Raw genomic sequence first — 20,284 nt, 5'->3', positions numbered from 1 at the left:
TAAGCTGGGTACTGAGAACTCAAAACTGTTGTATATTAAAATGATGTTTTCAAATTAATAAGATAAAACACATAGGACTACAAAATGAAACAGTTATATTAAACTGCAGTGGCCAAACCCTTTTTGAAAATGTATATAGTAACATATTTTTAGTTAATTGAATAAAGAAGATCTGGTGGTAGTTCTTAAAACTACCATAATTTCAAAGTAGTGATGTGGGTGAGCATTGCTTGAAGACAGAAGCAACAACTGGCATACAGAAGGAAAAAAAATCTTGATTCTGGTGGTCACAGAGTGACAAGTCCTCTGCAATGCTGTGGTTTATGGCTCGCGCTCATCCTGAGAGGAAATGCTACATTTCCATTAGAAGTCGGTGCAATTGGAGACGTTGTGTTTCCTCATACGAGCTTGTGGACCACTGGTAATCAAACTTCCAAGTCCAAGAACCCCAGAATCAGAACCCCGGCTCTGAGGCCACATTCAGGTTCCATTCTTTCCAGAAAGGAGCTTTTCTCTACTCTTGGTCACATGGGCCTTTGCCTTCTCTGAGCCACAGCTGAATACCGTAAATTTCAGTACTCATGCCATGTCTGTGGATTTTTTTCTACAAATAGACAACCAAGTCCTCGGAGACAGAGACCGCATCTGGTACTTTCTTTGCCCCTCACCCCACATGCTGTGAGTCAGGTTTTCCCAGTTCAGGCACCTGATCGATGATAGGATCACTCAGCCCACGGACTCATAGGGTCCTTGGGGACCCTTCCAGTAGTTTCTTTGCCAAGAGACTCCCCCATTCAATCCCCTGCCTCAGAACTAAGCTTGAGCTAAAAAGAATGCAGCTGAGTCATCTGCCCCCTGAAAAACTGTCGGGAACATGTAAGTGACTTCACAGTCAAATAAGCCAGATAATGGCAGACTATTAGCATAAATGTAGAGGAGCAGGGTTAAATATGTATTTGTCTAAAAAGTGGAAGAAATCAAACGAATTATACTTCAGAAGGGGACAAGGACACGAAGCTGAGGGTCACAAGAGCTGTTGTCTCTGGCTCTTTGGCCTCTAGCCTCTGCTTGCTTAATTGGTGAGGAGCTCCCTCTTCATAGCCTAAAAAGTGAAACCTATTTGAATCTAACAGCCACACAGAAACTGTCAACCCAAAGGTGACAGGAAGACTCAGGAGAGCAGGACATGGTTTTGGGGGACCCTGTGATCCTCAACCACTTTAGTACTTACGGCGATATTCCCTTCCCCGTCTCTTACAATTATGAGTACTATAGATAAAATCAAGTTTAAGACTCCTACTGTGTGCTGCATAAATATAGGGGGATATAGAAATTTAAGATGTAATTCGGGTTCTTGTGGCAGCTATAATCAAATCTAAGAAAAGGAAAGAGCACCCATGAAGCCCCTGCAAATTTACAAGGCACCCTACAAGTAGGAACTAAAATCTACAGTGAGGACTAGGGAGCTTCTCTGGCTTTCAGAGAGATTCGTAGTGGCCACAGGTCCTTAGTAACAGGTGCTGATTAAAATCTCAGATATATAAAATGCTAGAATTCAACATTTCAAAAATAATAGACTCACCGGGAGCAGGGGCTTATGCCTGTAATCACAGTACTTTGGGAGGCCAAGGTGGGTGCATCACCTGAGGTTAGAAGTTCGAGACCAGCCTGGCCAACATGGTGAAACCCCATCTCTACTAAAAATACAAAAAATAGCCAGGCATGGTGGCATGTGCCTGTAATCCCAGCTACTTGGGAGACCAAGGCAGGAGAATCACTTGAACCCGGGAGGCAGAGGTTGCAGTGAGCCGAGATCACGCCATTGTACTACATACAGCCTGCGCAACGAGAGCAAAACTCTGTCTCCCAAAATAAATAAATAAAATAATAACAATAATAATAATAGACTCAGAAAATGAAAAATCCAGAAAAGAAAAGAGTGGTACATTTTAATAAAAAAATGAAAATTTTATACCTGGCCAAAAAAGAAAAAAAAAAAACTATAACAAAGTGAAAGTCTTTACAACACATGCTACAAACAACAGACGAATTTCTAATATGTAAAGAGCTCCTAAAAATCAATAATAAGAAGACCAACAACCCAGTAGACTAATGAGCAAAGGATGTAAATATATAGTTCATAGCAAAGGAACTATAATGCTTTATAGTGGCAAAGATCAAAAAGTTTCACATACTTTCTTGGCAAGAGTGTCAGGAAATGTGCTCTCTCATAGAATGCTTGTAGGTCAAAGTAGAAATTAGTCTATGGAGTGCAATTTGGCAGTATCAGAATTACAGTTCTACATAGCTTTGATTCAGCAAATCCACTCCTAGGTATTTATAGCACAGCTAGACTCACACATGCAAACTGATATGTGGGTATACAAGGGCGGTTATTATATTGTTTTAGGAAAAGATTGGAAACCACCTAAATGTCCATAGCTAGAGAATTGGTTAAATACATTATGATACATTCATACCATATTGTTTTTAAAAAGAATGAATCAGTTCTTTTTTGATGTGAAACAGACTCCAGGTGTATTATTAAAAGATGCAAAACAGCCCATAGAGAAGCTGCCATTTCTGGGGGACAAGGTAGAGAGGGGGACTCACTTTTTATTGAACACTATTTTGTCCCTTTCAAATTCATTCATAATGAATTCGTTTATCATATACTCTTTTGCCCCTTTTTAAATGTGTTCAAAATTTGTGAATTAAAAAAACACACATTTTAGAACTCTGATAGTTTATAGTATTTTAGTGTTCAGTACAGGAAAAGCACATCTGTTTTAATAAGAGGCCTGGAGGATACTGAAAGCTGCTCCTGGGCCAATAGACAATCTTAAGTAATTAGATCTAAATAGTAACCCCTTCTTAAGAAAGAGCAGGAAAACTATGACAAGTAGGTTTTATTATTTGCTCTTCTTGTTGGTTGTTGGAATGACGGACAAGGGTGGAGGGTTTACTGAACTGACTAGACCAGGAGAAACAGGGATTCAAGGAGTGGAGAGGTGGCAGAACCCATGTGGTTCCAGCTTGGGGTTTCTATTTTCTGTTTTTTTTGTTTTGTTTTGTTTTGTTTTTTGAGACACAGTTTCACTCTGTCACCCAGGCTGGGGTGCAGTGGCACAATCTCGGCTCACTGCAACCTCTGCCTCCCAGGTTCAAGCGATTCTCCTGCCTCAGCCTCCCGAGTAGCTGGGACTGCAGGCATGCACCACCACACCCGGCTAATTTTTGCATTTTTAGTAGAGATGGGGTTTCACCATGTTGGCCAGGCTGGTCTCGAATTCCTGACCTCAAGAGATCCTCCCGCCTTGGCCTCCCAAAGTGCTGGGATTACAGTCATGAGCCACCATGCCCGCTCTATTTTCAATTAAGCAAAAAAAAGGGCCAAGGAGAGGGTATGAGTAGCCAACCCCACCAAGGAAAAAAATTTGTTTCTAAGTCACTGGAGAACCCACTGAAAGAGTTCTCGGGGCGGGAGTGTCGGGCGGAAGTCCTATAGGATGCCTGTTAATGACCTGTGAAAGATCTGGAACCTTGTGATGCAGCATCATCTGCATCACAGACAGAGAAATGGGAACAGGCTTCCAGAGAGCAAACTCCAGAGCTTTGCTGGATGCGTCAGAGAAATCCTGTTACTTGGCAAGAGACAGAGCTCATCCTGTAGCTGGTTAAGACATCCCGGACCCTGTTTTTCTGTAAATGTAGATAACTTTTATGTAATTCATGTTCTTTCAAAGAATTGTTTTATTTGGCTTGTAGAGAGGTGTTAGGATGTTCAGGTATGGAAGATTTTATTAATTTTTTAAATTTTTTTTCACTGCATTGAGAGAAGCCTTATTGAGTAACTTAACTTCCCACTGAGACTCCTACAGCATTAGCATTATAAACACTGGGACTGAGTGACTGACAGACAGACAGCTAGATATGACAGTATGTCAATTCCATTCAGATTTTAGTGGCTCCACCTGCTATTTAGATTCCATCTGTAAACTGAATTATAGCAGGGGTCTTTTGGGGAGAGATTGGTTGCATGGGTTTTTTGGTATGTGGTTTTTTAGTTGTTATGTCTTGATTGCACTATAATTTACATGCCATAAATTCACCCATTAAGTATACGCTACAATGATTTTTGATCAGTTTATACGGGTGTGTAACCTTCACCCCAATCCAATTTTAACACCACTTCTGGCTGGGTGTGGTGGCTCACGCCTATAATCCCGGCACTTTGGGAGGCCAAGGCAGGCAGATCACCTGAGGTCAGGAGTTCAAAACCAGCTTGGCCAACATAGCAAAACCCCGTCTCTACTAAAAGTACAAAAAATTAGCCAGGTGTGGTGGGCAGTCGCCTATAGTCCTAGCTGCTTAGGAGGCTGAGGCAGGAGAATCACTTGAACCTGGGCAGTGGAGGTTGCAGTGAGCCGAGATCACACCACTGCCCTCCAGCCTGGGCGACAGAGCAAGACTCCGTCTCAAATAAAAATAAATTAACTAATTAATTAATTAATTAAAATAAAATGAAACACCTCTTCCCCAGAACCATTTTTGGTCAGTCCCTGGCCTCAGCCTCAGCCCCAGATGACCACTGGTCTGCTTTGTGTCTTGAATTTTGCCTTTTCTAGAAATTTCATACAGATGGCCTCATACCACATGCAATCTTATGTCTGGATTCCTGCACGAGGCATCATGTCTTTGTGCTGTTTATGTTGTTGTGTGCGTTCATAGTGCATTCCTTTTTATTGCTGAGTGGTAGCCCGTTGTATGAATGGTACCACATTTTGTTTATTTGTTCACTAGCTGAGCGACATTGGACTGTTTACAGCTTGGGGCTATTACGAATAAGGCTGCCATGAATATTCTCATGTATGTTTTGTTTTCATTCGTTTTTGGAAGATTCTGCACCAGCTCCTCAGGTGTTCCGTGACACCTGGCAAAGTTCATAAAACATGACAGACTTTAAGATTTTTACCATTGAAGTGCCCTAAATCCCACACACTTGGTTCTGCATTTATCTTCCTTTCCCTGAAGCCTTAGAAGTGCTGAGAAGGGCTGGGCGTGGTGGTTCACGCCTGTAATCCCAGCACTTTGGGAGGCTGAGGCGGGCGGATCACCTGAGGTCAGGAGTTCAAGACCAGCCTGGCCAAAGAGTGAAACTCTATTTCTACTAAAAATACAAAAAAATGAGCCGAATGTGGTGGGGCCCATCTGCAATCCCAGCTACTCGGGAGGCTAAAGCATAAGAATCACTTGAACCCACGAGGCGGAGGTTGCAGTAAGCCAAGATCGCGCCACTGCACTCCAGTCTAGGTGACAGAGCAAGACTCTGTCTTTAAAAAAAAAAAAAAAAAGTGCTGAGAAGGAGCATGCCTGTGCAACAGGTCATGTTTCCCCTTTATCTGATAGCAACACTGTTGGCTGGTTTTGGCTTACCTTAGATTTTTACATTGCTTATCACCCTTTTTCTTAGTATGCATAAGGTTAATACGAAAGGAAAAACAAACCAATGCTAATCAACTCATGATAAATCTGCTTAGGTACTCAGAGTATCTTTCTAGTCCTCTTCCATGTTTTCTTCAACGTTAGTATTTTTTTCCAAAGGATAGGTTAGGTTGGTGCAAAATTAATTGCGGTTTTTGCCATTACTTTCAATGGCAAAAACCGCAATTAATTTTGTACCAACCTCATATTAAAATGTATATTCACGGTAAAAAAAAAAAAAAAAAAGGGGGGCCTTTTTTTTAATGGGTATACAGTTTCAGTTGTACAAGATGAAAAGCCTTCTATAGATGGTGATGATGGTTGCACAACAGTGTGAATATGCTTAATGCCACTGAACTGTATACTTAAAAATGGTTAAGATCAGGCCTGGCATGGTGGCTCACACCTATAATTCCAGCACATTGGGAGGCCAACATGTAAGGAAGGCTTGTGGCCAGGAGTTCAACATCAGCCTGGACAACATAGTGAGACCCTGTCTCTACAAAAAAAAAAGAAAAGAAAAAATTAGCCAAGTGTGGTGGCTCACACCTGTAGTCCCAACTGCTGGGGAGGCTGAAGCAGGAGTATTGCTGGAGCCCAGGAGTTCAAGGCTGCAGTGAGCTCTGATTGCACCACTGCATTACACCCTGCATGACAGAGTGAGACCCTGCCTCTAAAAAACAGGGGGGGATGGTTAAGATGGTAAATATTATGTTTCATATATTTTACTACAATTAAATTATTTTTTAAAACTCAAACATAGGGTGGGCACAGTGGCTCATGCCTGTAATCCCAGCACTTTGGGAGGCCGAGGCGGGTGAATCACCTGACATTGGGAGTTTGAGACGAGCCTTGCCAGCATGGTGAAATCCTGTCTCTACTAAAAATACAAAAAAAAAAAAAAATTAGCAGAGCATGGTGGCGGGCACCTGTAATTCCCGCTACTCAGGAAGCTGAGGCAGGAGAATCACTTGAACCTGGGAGGCAGAGGTTGCAGTGAGCGGAGATTGTGCCATGGCACTCCAGCCTGGGCAACAGAGTGAGACTCTATCTCAAAAATAAATAAACAAACAAACATAATAAGAAAGAAATTAGAGTAAAATCAAAAATAAATAAACAAACAAACAAAATAAGAAAGAAATTATTTAGAGTAAAAATGGAAAACAGTTCTGTACCATGACCATTCTCCTAAGAGGCAGCCACAGTTAACAACTTCATGACCAACCATCCTTGCAGACTTTTGTAGACATGTTTACAAACATATTTTTGAATAGATTTTCAAGACTTTGTGTTCCCTAGATAAGTAGGATCACTTGTTTGCTCTGTAACTTGTTTCTTGTTTCTTCATAACATATCATGGCTATCTTTTATGTCAGTATAAATAAGTCGGACTCACTTTTTTTAACCAATGAAAAATAATCAAAGGAAAGGCTAAACTGTAGTTTATCAGGACTTAAATGTGCTGAACATTCTTGTAGAAGTATCTCACAAGTGCTTACATTTCTTTGGAACAGTAACACTGGATGTGCTTATCAAAGGGCAAAATGATACTAAAAGCTTTATATCACCAAATTACCTTTCTACTAACAGCATCTGTGAAAGGGCTGATATCCCCATATCCTCACCAACATCAAACATTACCAGTATTTGTAATGTAGGTAGATGTGATAGGAAAATGGAAATTAGGTCATCTTGCTTTAGTTCGAATTCTCTAGTAATTAGTGAGATTGAGCATCTTTTCCAATGTTTTTATGGCCATTTTGCTTTCTTCTGTGAATTGCCTGTTTATATATTTGCCACAAACTCTATTGAATTATTTATACTTTTCATATGATTTATAGGAGTACTTTGTATATGATGGACATCATTTTTTATATTTATTACAAATTTTTTAAATTATTCAAATATTTCAAATATTTTTTCAATCTCTATCCTACATTTTATACATCTATAACCTTCTTTAGGATTTTTTTACCATTAAAAATGTTTAATGGCCGGGCGCGGTGGCTCAAGCCTGTAATCCCAGCACTTTGGGAGGCCGAGACGGGCGGATCACTAGGTCAGGAGATCGAGACCATCCTGGCTAACACGGCGAAACCCCGTCTCTACTAAAAAATACAAAAAACTAGCCGGGCGAGGTGGCGGGCACCTGTAGTCCCAGCTACTCAGGAGGCTGAGACAGGAGAATGGCCCGAACCCGGGAGGCAGAGCTTGCAGTGAGCTGAGATCCGGCCACTGCACTCTAGCCTGGGCGACAGAGCGAGACTCCGTCTCAAAAAAAAAAAAAAAAAAAGTTTAATTTTAGGTTGTCAGGGCAGCCTTTGCATCATAACTTTTAGGCCTCTTGTCTTGCTTGGAATAGACTTCCCCATTTAAAGATTACAGAAGGTATTCCCTCATGTGTCCATCTAATAATAGTCATGGTTTTTCTGTTTAGCTGTTTTATAATAGCTTTTTGAGATGCAATTTACATGCCACACATTTACCTGTTTGATATGTACAATTCAGTGGTTTTTAGTATATTCACAGAGTTGTGCAACCGTTAACCACCATCTAATTTCAGAACATTTTCATCACCTCAGTAAGAAACTCCATACCCAGTGGCAATCACTCCCCAGTTCTCTCCTACCCTCCCAGCCCTGGGCAATCATCAGTCTATTTTCTATCTCTGTGGATTTGCCTATTCTGGAAACCTCCTATAAGTGGAATTACACAAAATGTGGTACTTTATGAATAATTTTTTTCACTTAGCATAGTATTTTCGGAATTCATTCATTCATTCCTATTATAGTATGTATTATATTTTATGTCTTTTTAACGCTAATATTTCCTTGTTTATGTATACTACATTCATTCATCAATCAGTGAACATTTGGATTGTTTTCACTGTTTGACTGTTATGGATAATACTGCCATGAACATTCATGTATTCGTTTGGAATTTTTTCTTTGATTTTTTATTGTAAAATATACATAATATTTACCATTTTAACCATTTTTAGATGCACAATTTAGTAGCATTAAGGATATTCACAGTGTTGTGAAACTATCACCACTATCTATTTTCTCTCTCTCTCTCTTTTTTTTTTTTCCTGAGCTAGAGTCTCTCTCTGTCACCCAGGCTGTGATCATAGCTCCCTGCACCCTCAAACTCCTAGGCTCAAGCAATCCTCCAACCTCAGCCTCCTGAGTAGCTGGAACAGGTGCATGCCACCATGCCTGGATAATTTATTTTATTTTATTTTTTGTAGAAACAGCAGAGACTCATCATGTTGCCTAGGGTGATGGTCCTAGGGTCCTGGCCTCAAGCAATCCTCCTGCCTCAACCTCCCAAGTATCTGGGACTATAGGCACGAGCCACTTTTTTAAAAAATAGAGACAAGAGTCTTGCTATGTTGCCCAGGTTGGGCCACTGTCCATTTTCAAAACTTTCTTATCATCCCAAAAAGAAACTCTGTACCCACTAAACAGTAATTCTTCATTGCCTTCTCTCCCTTGCCCCGGTAACCTCTATTCTACTTTCTGTCTATGAATTTGCCTATTCTGATAGTTTTATAAGTGAAGTCATCCAGTATTTGATTTTTTGTATTTGGTTTATTTCACTTAGCACAGTATCTTCAAGCTCATTCATATTGTATCATGTATCAGAATTTCATTCCTCTTTTTTTTTTCTTTTTTCTTCTTCTTTTTTTTTTTTTTTTTTTTTTCTGAGGCAGTCTCACTCTCATTGCCCAGGCTGGAGTGCAGTGGTGCAATCTCAGCTCACTGCAACCTCTGCCTCCCAGGTTCAAGTAATTGTCCCACCTCAGCCTCCCAAGTAGGTGGGATGACATGCGCCTGCCACCATGCCCGGCTAATTTTTGTATTTTTAGTAAAGTCAGGGTTTCACCATGTTGGCCAGGTGGGTCTCAAACTCATGACCTCAAGTGATCTGCCCACCTCTGCCTCTCAAAGTGCTAGGATTACAGGTGTGAGCCACTGTGCCCAGCCAGAATTCCATTCCTTTTTAAGGCTGAATAGTGTTCTATTGTATGTGTACAGCATTTTATTTATCCATTCAGCTGTTGATGTACATCTGGACTGTTTCTACCTTTTGGCTATTATGAGTATTATTGCTGTAAACATTATTGTACAAGTATGTGTTTGGATGCCACTTTCAGTTTGTCTGGGTGTACATGTAGGAGTAGGACTGATGGATTATATTCTATGTTTAACTTTTTAAAGAACTGCCAAACTTTTCTACAGAGGCTGCATCATTTTACACCTAGCAGTGCACAAGGGTTCCAATTTCTCCACAGCCTCACCAACACTGGTTATTACCTGTCTTTTAGATAAGAGCCATTCTAGTAGGTGTGAAGTAGTATCTTATTGTGGTTTTATATGTTTAAATTATTTAATCCATCTGTAATTTATATTTTTGGATAGTGTAAAGTTATTTTTTTGTTTCGATTTGTGTTCCAAGTGGCTAGGCATTTTCAACACTGTTTATAGTGTTGAATTCTTCCTTCCGCTGCTGTTATAAAATGTCATTTTTATATTTTAATATAAAATTAATATTTTATATTAAATTTATATACATACATAAGTCTGTTTTTAGATGAGGTTTTATTGACACTTTACCAATCGCTACACTAGTACCATATCATTTTATTTACTGCAACTTTATAATAGGTTTTAATGTCTGGGAGGACAAGTGCTTTACTCAACATTGTTCTTTTTCCGTTTCTTGGCAATATTTGAACATTGTGTCTTCCAACTTAACTTGAGAATCAGCTTGTATAAAGTTTCATTAAAAAATTCCCATCAGATTCTGCTTGGGATTGCACTGGGCTTGCAGATCAGCATGGGGATCCCTTCTGTTACACTGTTTATCTATTGTACTGTTTATCCTATGAACCATTTTTACTATCTATTACTACCAATATGTAGATAAAAGAGAGAGAAAATAATGGAATCAAAGTTAGGTTGTGAAGAAGCAGCAGCAGCTCTGGAAAATGTTTGAAGTAAGTCAGTTCTGAATTCAGAAGTAAAATGGGCTGGAGGGCCAGGCGCAGTGGCTCACACCGGTAATCCCAGCACTTTGTGGGACTGAGATGGGTAGATTGTTTGAGCACAGGAGTTTGAGACCAGCCTGGGCAACATGGCGAAACCCTGTCTCTACAAAAAAATACAAACATTAGCCAGGTGTGGTGGCACACGCCTGTAGTCCCAGCTACTTGGGAGGCTGGGGCACAAGAATTGTATGAACCCAGGAGGCGGATGTTGCAGTGAGCCAAGATTGCACCACTGCACTCCAGCCTAAGCGACAGAGTGAGACCCTGTCTCAAAAAAAATAAAAAATTTAAAAAAAAATTTTTTTTTAAAAGGCTGAGTATTTGGCACAATAGAAGTGTTCCTTTCATTTACCTGAGCTGAAGTTTGCTGCATCTGATTAACAGAGAATGGCCTCAGCTGTTTCAGAATTTTTGTATTGTGGGATGTAAATATACCTCGTTACACACACACCTCTGTTTTTATCTCTAGTACGATGCTGTCCGAATAAACCAACTCTACGAACAAGCCAGGTGGGCCATTCTCTTAGAAGAAATTGATTGCACAGAGGAAGAAATGTTGATCTTTGCAGCTCTACAGGTATGGGGACTTCAGTACCTTTTCTGTGGAAGGAGACAAACCAAGTTTGTTCTGCTTAAAGTTTCATATGCTTCATACTAGTTTTTTTTTTCTTTGAAGAAATATCTGAAAATAAAGAGAGCAATTTTTTTCTGTATTTTTTATTTTGCTTTCTTCTTCAGAGCAGAACAAATTTTTAATTTAAAATGTTCCTCATCATCCACACACGCTCACATCCTATGTAAGACACTGGTCTTGCAATTATTATCTCTTCCCTACTGTAAGCACACTCAGTGATGAGAAAGAACCAGCTGTAACATGACTAACCATGGACCTCAGAATGACTCAGGTTAAAATGTCATTTTCCCCACACGGGAAGGAGATCTCCTCTTAGAAAATGTTCAGTATTCCAAGGGAATAGTCCTCAAAGGAAAAAAAATGGCTAATGGATTCATTTATATGTATAACATTTCTGTTTACAACATTTCTAAAATTTCTGTTTTCATTTTAGTACCACATTAGCAAACTGTCGTTGTCTGCCGAAACACAGGATTTTACAAGCGAGTCCGAGGTTGACGAAATAGAAGCAGCCCTTTCTAATTTGGAAGTAACCCTAGAAGGTGGAAAAGCAGACAGCCTTTTGGTATGAACTCTTTCCGATCACCCGGAACTGTGGCTTTCTTCTAACTGATTGACAAGTATAAATGAGCTTTTCTTTATTAGAAGAGAATATTTCATCTGATTTTGAAAAAAAAAAAAGATTCTCTTCACCTAACAAGCTTCAACCTAGCAAGAACTAACTAACTTTTCACGGGTTAGCTCTGTAAGGGACTATATTTTCATTTCTACTAAAGACAATACTTTGGTGTTGTATTTCTTCCTAGGGATAAGTTGGCATGGTGTGAAGGAGCCACTGCCGAGGGCTCCACTTCACTAGCATAGAATGTGGAATTGGTCCCTAAACTTAAGTCTAGAAAATACCACCCTGTCTATTGCATGGGGCAACTGTGAGAATAGAATAGAGAAAATTGTTTCTTTTTTTCTTTCTTCTGAGATAAGCTGAAGTAAGTAGTGCAATCAAGGCTCACTGCAGCCTCAGCCTCCTGGGCTCAAGCAGTCCTCCCATCTCAGCCTCCTGAGTAGCTGGGACTACAGGCACACACTACCAGGCCTGGCTAATTTTTGTATTTTTTGTGGAGACAAGGTTTGCCATATTCCCCAGGCCGGTCTCTAACTCCAGGGCTCAAGTGACTCTCCTGCCTCAGCCTCCCAAAGTGTTGAGATTACAGGCATGAGCCACTGTGACTGGCCAAGAAAATTCTTTACAGATAAAAACCTTATTGCTATTTACTTTGTCATCCATTTCAACTAGACAAGCTTGACAGAAGTTGCGGCCTTTTTCCGGAACATTGCAAAAAGTTTCTGAATGCTTTTGACTTCAGGAGATAAACAAAAACCCTCCAATAAAACAAAGATAACTGTTCTGTCATCTCTTTCTCCTTACCCATGAAAGGTGAATGTCAGCTTTATAACTGAAAATTCCCCTCCTGTTTAATTCACTCATGAGGTGCCACCCTTTTATTTAACTTCAGCCATGGGAATAATTATTAATCACATTGAATCAGAGAGGTGGCTCCACCATAATTGGATGTAAACAGTAATCATGGATTAGATTGTGTTACTATATTCTTCTGCATTGAATGTATGTTCTCTTATCATTAAATGTCCTAAAATAAGAAATTGGTCTCATTCAGGAGCAAATACTTAATGCAAACTAAATGCCAAGATTCTTTAGAGATGCAGGGCCCTGTCTCACGCTTACAGAAGACACAGGCCCCATGAACTTGGAGTTCTCTGTTGTCTACTTTCTCCACTGAATAAATACAACAGGAAAGTAATTCTTTTTAGAATAAATAAAAAGTTATGTCCTCCCTCCCTTAATAGTTTTACACAATGCTAACAATAGGCTTTTCAGTTTGAAAACAGGCACCAGCCTACATTCCAGAATGAACTTTGAACCAGGTTCACTTTGAAAGTTTAATCAGTGATTAGGTATAGCAGGAGTTACCCACTCTAATATAAAAATTGTAAAGTCTTTTGTTTGCATATAAAAGTAGTCATTTCTAATTTAGATTTTTAACTTGAATGACAGTTATAGGGAGTACTTTATCCTTTTTTCATTTTTTTCATCTCTCGCTTTTCATTTTTGTAATCTATGACACAAACAGAAAAGTGAAAAATATACGTATGTGCAGCTTAACAAATGAGTATTCAATTGTCACCCAAGTCACCACCGAAATCAAGAAATACAATTTTGCCAGCCACCTAGGGGACCTCAACAGGGCCCCCATTCACCTCCCAGCCCTCCTCACTCCCACGCCCAGTTAACTATTGGAAATGTGGCGAGTGTAACTGAAGAACTGAGTTTTTCATTTTATTTAATGTGAATTAATTCAAATTTAAATAGCCACGTGTAGCAAGGGACTGCCATGTTAGACAATGCAGGTTGAGTTTCAGCACACTTATGAAGTTCCTGCTTTTGAAACATTATTTGTTTTTTCTTAGGAGGACATTACTGATATCCCTAAACTTGCAGATAATCTCAAATTATTTAGGTAAGTAACCTTTAATGGAGAAAAGGAGTTACTCATAAAAGTCTTGAAGATAAAGAGTACAGGGGTTTAAATTGTATATCCCTGAGGCAGGTTCATGGTTCAAAGGTAAAATGTGGGCTTTGCCATCAGACAGACAATGGGTTGAGTCCTAGCTCTACCACACATACCAGCTAGGTGACCTTGGGCAATATATTATGTCTCTGAGCCTCCATTTTCCAATCTATAAAATGGGAATATACCTCCCCTTGGGCTTGTTGGGAGGATTCGATGAAATAATGCATATGAAGCATTGAGCATGGTACATGGTTCATAGTACGTGCTCAGTGAATGCTGGTGTGTAACGCTCGGTGAATGGCTGGGTTCACATCAGCAATAATAAACACATCTGCCATACAAGAGCTTCTAGTAGGATCCACCTGGGAGGCTCAGTACTCATACCATTTGAAGTCTCTCTTATAGTTTAAAAGTCATTTCTCTCTAGAACTTTGATCCTGGGCTTACAGAGAATAGTCACCTTAGTTTATCTACCTGTTTAAGTACTTCTAATAAACTCCCCCATCACCTCAGGTTGATGTGAAACTGCTAAAAAGGCAGAGAAGGAGTTTTTGTTTTCATGGAAATAATGGACTGCCACCTCTACGATGATGCCAAGGTGTGTTAGTATGAAAGAAACAAGGCTCTTTGAAGTCCTATCAGTTCCTTATTTCCCTTTATGGTTTGTTGACTTTTCTTTACCAACTGGCACTTCACTGGGGCAGTTGGCTTTAAAGGAAACATAAGTTGCTTTTGATAGCACATGATGCAAAGAAAGACTTAGAAAAAATGAACAGTGAAGCAGGTATAAATGAAAAACAAGTGTCCAAAGGTAACAATATTTGTCACTGGGTTTCTGCAGGTTTGGTTTTCAGGGTTTTTTACTGTGATTATAGGGTGTGGTCGCAAACAATAGGGTCATTCTTTTTTTTTTTTTCTTTTCTTCCTTTTTTGAGACAGAGTCTCACTCTGCCTCCCAAGCTGGAGTGCAACGGTGCGATGTCGGCTCACTACAACCTCCGCCTCCTGGGTTCAAGCGAATCTCCCGCCTCAGCCTCCCGAGTAGCTGGGAGTACAGGCGCCCATCATCATGCCCAGCTAATTTTTGCATTTTTGTAGAGACGGGGTTTCACTATGTTGGCCAGGCTTGTTCTGAACTCCTGACCTCAGGTAATGCACCCGCCTCGGCCTCCCAAAGTTCTGGGATTACAGGCGTGAGCCACCACGCCCAACCAGGGACATTCATTCAACTTCCCTGGCATAAATGGTTGTAACCACATTTCACTCATATTGTTATAGTCAGAGCTACAGGAAAAAAGTAACCATTTGAATCCACAAATACATCTTAACAAAGTATTCATAATTGTTCCACAAAAAAATGAGTTGCCATATTCTCTGTAGAGGGAAAATCAAGCCCTTCACAAACCAAATGGTGACTGTAGCCTTCCTATGGACATTTCTGATGAAGAAGGTGGTAATTCTAGAGTTGAACCCACATCACTATGCTACCCTGAACTGTCACAGGCTTTTGGTGTGACTTAAACTCTCAAAATTGCCCTCATATTTGGCCAGTGGATACTATCTAAGTTCTCAAGATGTTGCATTGAATATATAATATAGTTCATGGAAGGAAGAAACAAATGAAGGAAGGAGAGAGAGCTCGTAGGAGGGAAGAGGGGAGGGAGATTGGAGAGTGGAAATCTATTACTGGTAGGGTGGGGCCTCTAACAGGCCCTTCATTTCCTAGACCTCCTTTCCTCATCAGTACGAGAGTATTGGACTAATCCTTTGATTTTTAAGTTTTTTCTTTTACAGTGAAGCTCTTTAAAAAAAAAAAATCTATGAAATGTATTATGTAAATAGTGGACTTCAGTGTCTAGCAACAGGCTCTCAGCTCTAATGCAAACTCTAATCTTACTATGAATACATATGCATGCTAGATAAAATAAAAGAATTATAAATACAGAATTAATCATGAAGTGAAACAGAAACACCAACTTACAGGAAATGAGGCAGGAATCTAGTTCTACAAATGCAGCATCAGCCACACAGAGGGATTGAGGGAATAGAGACAGGTTGTCATGGTTTGAGGCTAGGATTGTAATTCCCATGTAGGGACAGAAGATGAACACAGGATAGAAGTCCTGTGTAAAGCAGGAAGTGAGAACTGAAGCACCTGCCTAAAGGTGGAAACGTGCAAAGGCTGCCCTTCTGTTGAATGAAAAACAGAAAAACTACTCATTAGCCAAAGAAAGCAGTAAGGAAGTTCATCCTTGCATGGGCTTCTGTGTGGAAATGAAAGTATCTCTTGAGAAATCAGAGCCAAGGCTGTGTCACACACAGATGTAGATATAATTTTTTTTTTTTTTTGAGACAAAGTCTCACTCTGTCACCCAAGATGGAGTGCGGTGACGTGATCACAGCTCACTGCAGCCTCGACCTCACAGGCTCCAGCGATCCTCCCACCTCAGTCCTCTTAGTAGCTGGGACTACAGGCATGTGCCACCACGTCTGATTAATTTTTGTATTTTTTGTAGAGACAGAGTTTCACCATGTTGCCCAAGCTGGTCTCAAACTCCTGGACTCAAGGTCTGCCCTTCTTGGCCTCCCAAAGTCCTGGGATTACAGGCATGAGCCACCATGCCCAGCCTAGATACAAATTTAAATGTTTTATGTGTTTATGTAATAAAGGAATCCTGAAAACATAAAATAGAAACAGATCCGGGATGACAAAACCTATGAAGCCCTAACATGTAGTTGCAAAAATACCTAGAGGGGAATATCCACAACCAAGCAGGCATGGGCCTTCCATAGAAAACGGCAACCTCCTGGCCGGGCATGGTAGCTCACACCTGTAATCCAGCACTTTGAGAGGCCGAGAGGGGTGGACCACGAGATCAGGAGATCAAGACCATCCTGGCTAACACGGTGAAACCCCGTCTCCACTAAAAATACAAAAAAATTAGCCGAGAGAGGTGGCAGTAGCCTGTAGTCCCAGCTACTCGGGAGACTGAGGCAGGAGAATGACGTGAACTCGGGAGGCGGAGCTTGCAGCGAGCCGAGATCGCGCCACTGCACTCCAGGCTGGGCGACAGAGCGAGACTCCACCTCAAAACAAAACAAAACAAAACAATAACCTCCTAAAAAATAAACAAACCTCTAATAAAAATTACTAATCATGTGAGTTAATAAACCACCATGAAAGACACAGACCCGACAGGCAAGAGGATTAGCAGTTTCAATAATTTCAGGTAATAGAACAATCTGAAGAAACCATAAAATGAGTACATTTAGAATCATTAAGTAAATTACAAAGTAGAAATTATGATAAAAGAGAACAGGCAGTATTGAAAAGGAACCAAAAGAAATTCCAGAAATAAAAAATATAATCACAGAAATTTAAAATTGATGGGGTGTATTAAAAACATCAAGTTAAAAAGCACAGTTGAAGAGATGACTCAGAAGTGATTTCAACAGAAGGAGAAGGTTCAACAAACATCTACTAGGAGTTCCAGAAGAAAAAATGAAGGAGAGGTAAGCATTCAGAAGAGAAGGCTAGAGAATTTTCCATATTTGTTAAAAATAAAAATCTGTAAATTTAGGAATCACAGATCTCAAAATAAATTTACTATAAATATGCATCTTGGTAATGCCAACCATTAATAAGACAAAGAAAAAAAAGACAAAATTCTTACAGAGGAGCAACAATGCTGTGAGCAGCAGACTTCTCATTGGCAATAAATGTAGGCTGGGAGATATGCAGAAAGTGCTAAGAGAAGAGAACCGTCAATCTAAAATTTTGTGCCCAATCGATCTTTCAAGAGTCTTTTTTTTTTTTTTTTGAGACGGAGTCTCGCTTTGTTGCCCAGGCTGAAGTGCAGTGGCGCGATCTCGGCTCACTGCAAGTTCCGCCTCCCGGGTTCATGCCATTCTCCTGCCTCAGCCTCCGAGTAGCTGGGACTACAGGCGCCCGCCACTACGCCCCGCTAATTTTTTGTATTTTTAGTAGAGACAGGGTTTCACCATGTTAGCCACGATGGTCTCGATCTCCTGACCTCGTGATCCGCCTGCCTCGGCCTCGCAAGTGCTGGGATTACAGGCGTGAGCCACCGCGACCCGCCCAAGAGTCTGCTTTGTGCACACCCCTAGGTATGAACCAGACAAGATACAATCCTACTAGTAAATTACATATTTAATATCAACAATCATTTATGCCAAAACTGTAAGGTAACCACTATTGGAGAAACTACTTTGAAATAAACAAAATGACTTCGCCACAAGGTTATAGAGAGAGACCACACATAATGTCCATTCATTGAGTCATTTATAGACAAGTTACTGTTTCAGTCAGACTTACACAGTGGGCTACAGGAGATATCAGAGTGATTCATTTTATGGAAACAAGAGTCTTAAAATATACTAGAATCTTTATAATAAATAAAAAGATGGTGAGGGATCATGAAAATCTTTGGCCTCACAGTAAGGATCACTGGTTTTCATATGGAAAATCACCTGTAAGGAGGGTTATACATTTTTGTTTTTCCGAAAAAATAAGGCCGGGAGCAGTGGCTCATGCCTCTAATCCCCAGCACTTTGGGAGGCTGAGGCAGGACTGGTCTGAGCCCAGTTTCCCTACCCCTAGCCCCTAGTAACCACTATTCAACTCTCTACTTCTGTAAGTTTGTGTGGTGACCCGCGCCTATAGGCCCAGCTATTTGGGAGGCTGAAGTGGGAGAATCACTTAGGCCCAGGAGTTTGAGACTGCAGTGACCCTGATCGTTCCACTGCACTGCACCCTGGGCAACAGGGCGAGACTCTGTCAGAAAGGAAAAGAATGGGAAGGGAAGGGAAGGGGAAGGGAGGGGAGGGGAGGGAAAAGAAAAAGGAAGAAGGAAGGAAGGAAATAGAAAAGAAAAAAAGAAAATACATAAAAAATAAGTGTTTCAAATTGATGACCTTTCTGTGATGATATGTGGCCATCAGTAGTAAGACCCTTGATGTTTTCAAAATAATAAACACATTAATCTCTCCTTTAAGAAAAGGTTACTATAAAGTAAGTGAGAACGTAACTGGTTTTTGAAAGATTAATTCTGTACACACACTAAGGCTGTGAAGAGAGCCTTTTGAAAAGTTATTTGGAAATGTTTCTGTGGTTACATGCCTTCTGGGGAAGGGATGCTTAAAGGGTAGAAAGTTTCGGTTATGCAAGATAAATGAACTCTGAGCTCTGCATACTGGCTTACACCTGTAATCCCAGCTATTCAGGAGGCTGAGGCAAGAGGATCACTGGAGGCCAGGAGTTTAAGACCAGCCTGGGCAACATAGTGAGATCCCCGTCTCTAAAAAAATCATAATAATAAATTTTTTTTTTTTTTTTTTTTTGAGTCTTGCTCTGTCGCCCAGGCTGGAGTGCAGTGGCACAATCTCGTCTCACTGAAAGCTCCGCCTCCCGGGTTCACACCATTCTCCTGCCTCGGCCTCCCAAGTAGCTAGGCCTACAGGCGCCCGCCACTGCACCTGGCTAATTTTTTGTACTTTTAGTAGAGACAGGGTTTCACCACGTTAGCCAGGATGGTCTCGATCTCCTGACCTCGTGATCCACCTGCCTCAGCCTCCCAAAGTGCTGGGATTACAGGCATGAGCCACCACACCCGGCCTATAATAAAATTTTAAAAGATAAGTAAGTTCTAGATATCTACTGTACTGCATAGGGCAGTTTACTAAACAGGTAGATCTTAAGTGTTCTTATCACAAAAAATAAGAAGAAAGGAAGTGGGAGGAAACTTAGAGCCGTGTTGGCTGTCTATGGTCTTAATGGTGGTGATGGTTTTACAAGTGTATACTTATTCCCAAACTCATTGAGATACACACATTAAGTATGTACAACTCTTTATATGCCAATCACACCTCAATACAGTGGCTTTTTTTTTTAAATCTACACACTTTTAAAACTTGGAGACAGAACTTTTCTGTGTTAAATATCATCCAAATTAAGAGTTCTGGCCGGGCACAGTGGCTCATACCTGTAATCCCAGCAATTTGGGAGGCCGAGGAGAGTGGATCATTTGAGGTCAGGAGATCGAGACCAGCCTGGCCAACATGTTGAAACCTGTCTCTACTCAAACTACAAAAATTAGCCACATGGTAGTGGCGTGCGCCTGTTATCCCAGCTACTGGGGAGGCTGAGGCAGGAGAATCACTTGAGCCTGGGAAGTAGAGGTTGCAATGAGCCAAGATTGCACCACAGCACTCCATCTAGTCTGGGCAACAGAGTGAAGCCCTGTCTCAAAAAAAAAAAAACCAAAAAGAAAATTTCTAATGAGAGCCTGTCTCGCTCGTTCTTAAGCACATCATTCACCACTCAGCATCTCCTCCACTCCCCCTTCCCCTACCCTGCCCAGGCTTTGATGCATAGAACAGCAGCAATGATTAGCTTTGTTAATGTGTCAGAAGCATCCTGAAAGATGAACCAAAATTCCAGGCAGGAGACAGGAGAAGGAACTTGAGATCGCTTGATACTCTTAAGGTCCAGGTAAAATGGAG

The 20,284-nt window shown here is 40.7% G+C and overlaps 1 protein-coding gene across 8 annotated transcripts in view; it reads left to right on the top strand.

The window, feature by feature from the left end:
• Positions 1–20,284, top strand: part of LOC105481544 (FERM domain containing kindlin 1) — a 64,175-nt gene that overhangs the window by 29,709 nt on the left and 14,182 nt on the right. For all 8 annotated transcript variants that reach the window (XM_071079650.1, XM_011741194.3, XM_011741192.3 and 5 more), the window contains 3 exons: positions 11,007–11,114; positions 11,605–11,736; positions 13,659–13,708. In XM_071079650.1, the coding sequence (XP_070935751.1) occupies positions 11,007–11,114; positions 11,605–11,736; positions 13,659–13,708 (290 nt within the window). The remainder of the gene's footprint in view (positions 1–11,006; positions 11,115–11,604; positions 11,737–13,658; positions 13,709–20,284) is intronic.

The sequence above is a fragment of the Macaca nemestrina genome, chromosome 15 (genome assembly GCF_043159975.1).
Source record: "Macaca nemestrina isolate mMacNem1 chromosome 15, mMacNem.hap1, whole genome shotgun sequence".
NCBI lineage: Eukaryota > Metazoa > Chordata > Mammalia > Primates > Cercopithecidae > Macaca > Macaca nemestrina.
This window is presented reverse-complemented; position numbering and strand designations above follow the sequence as displayed.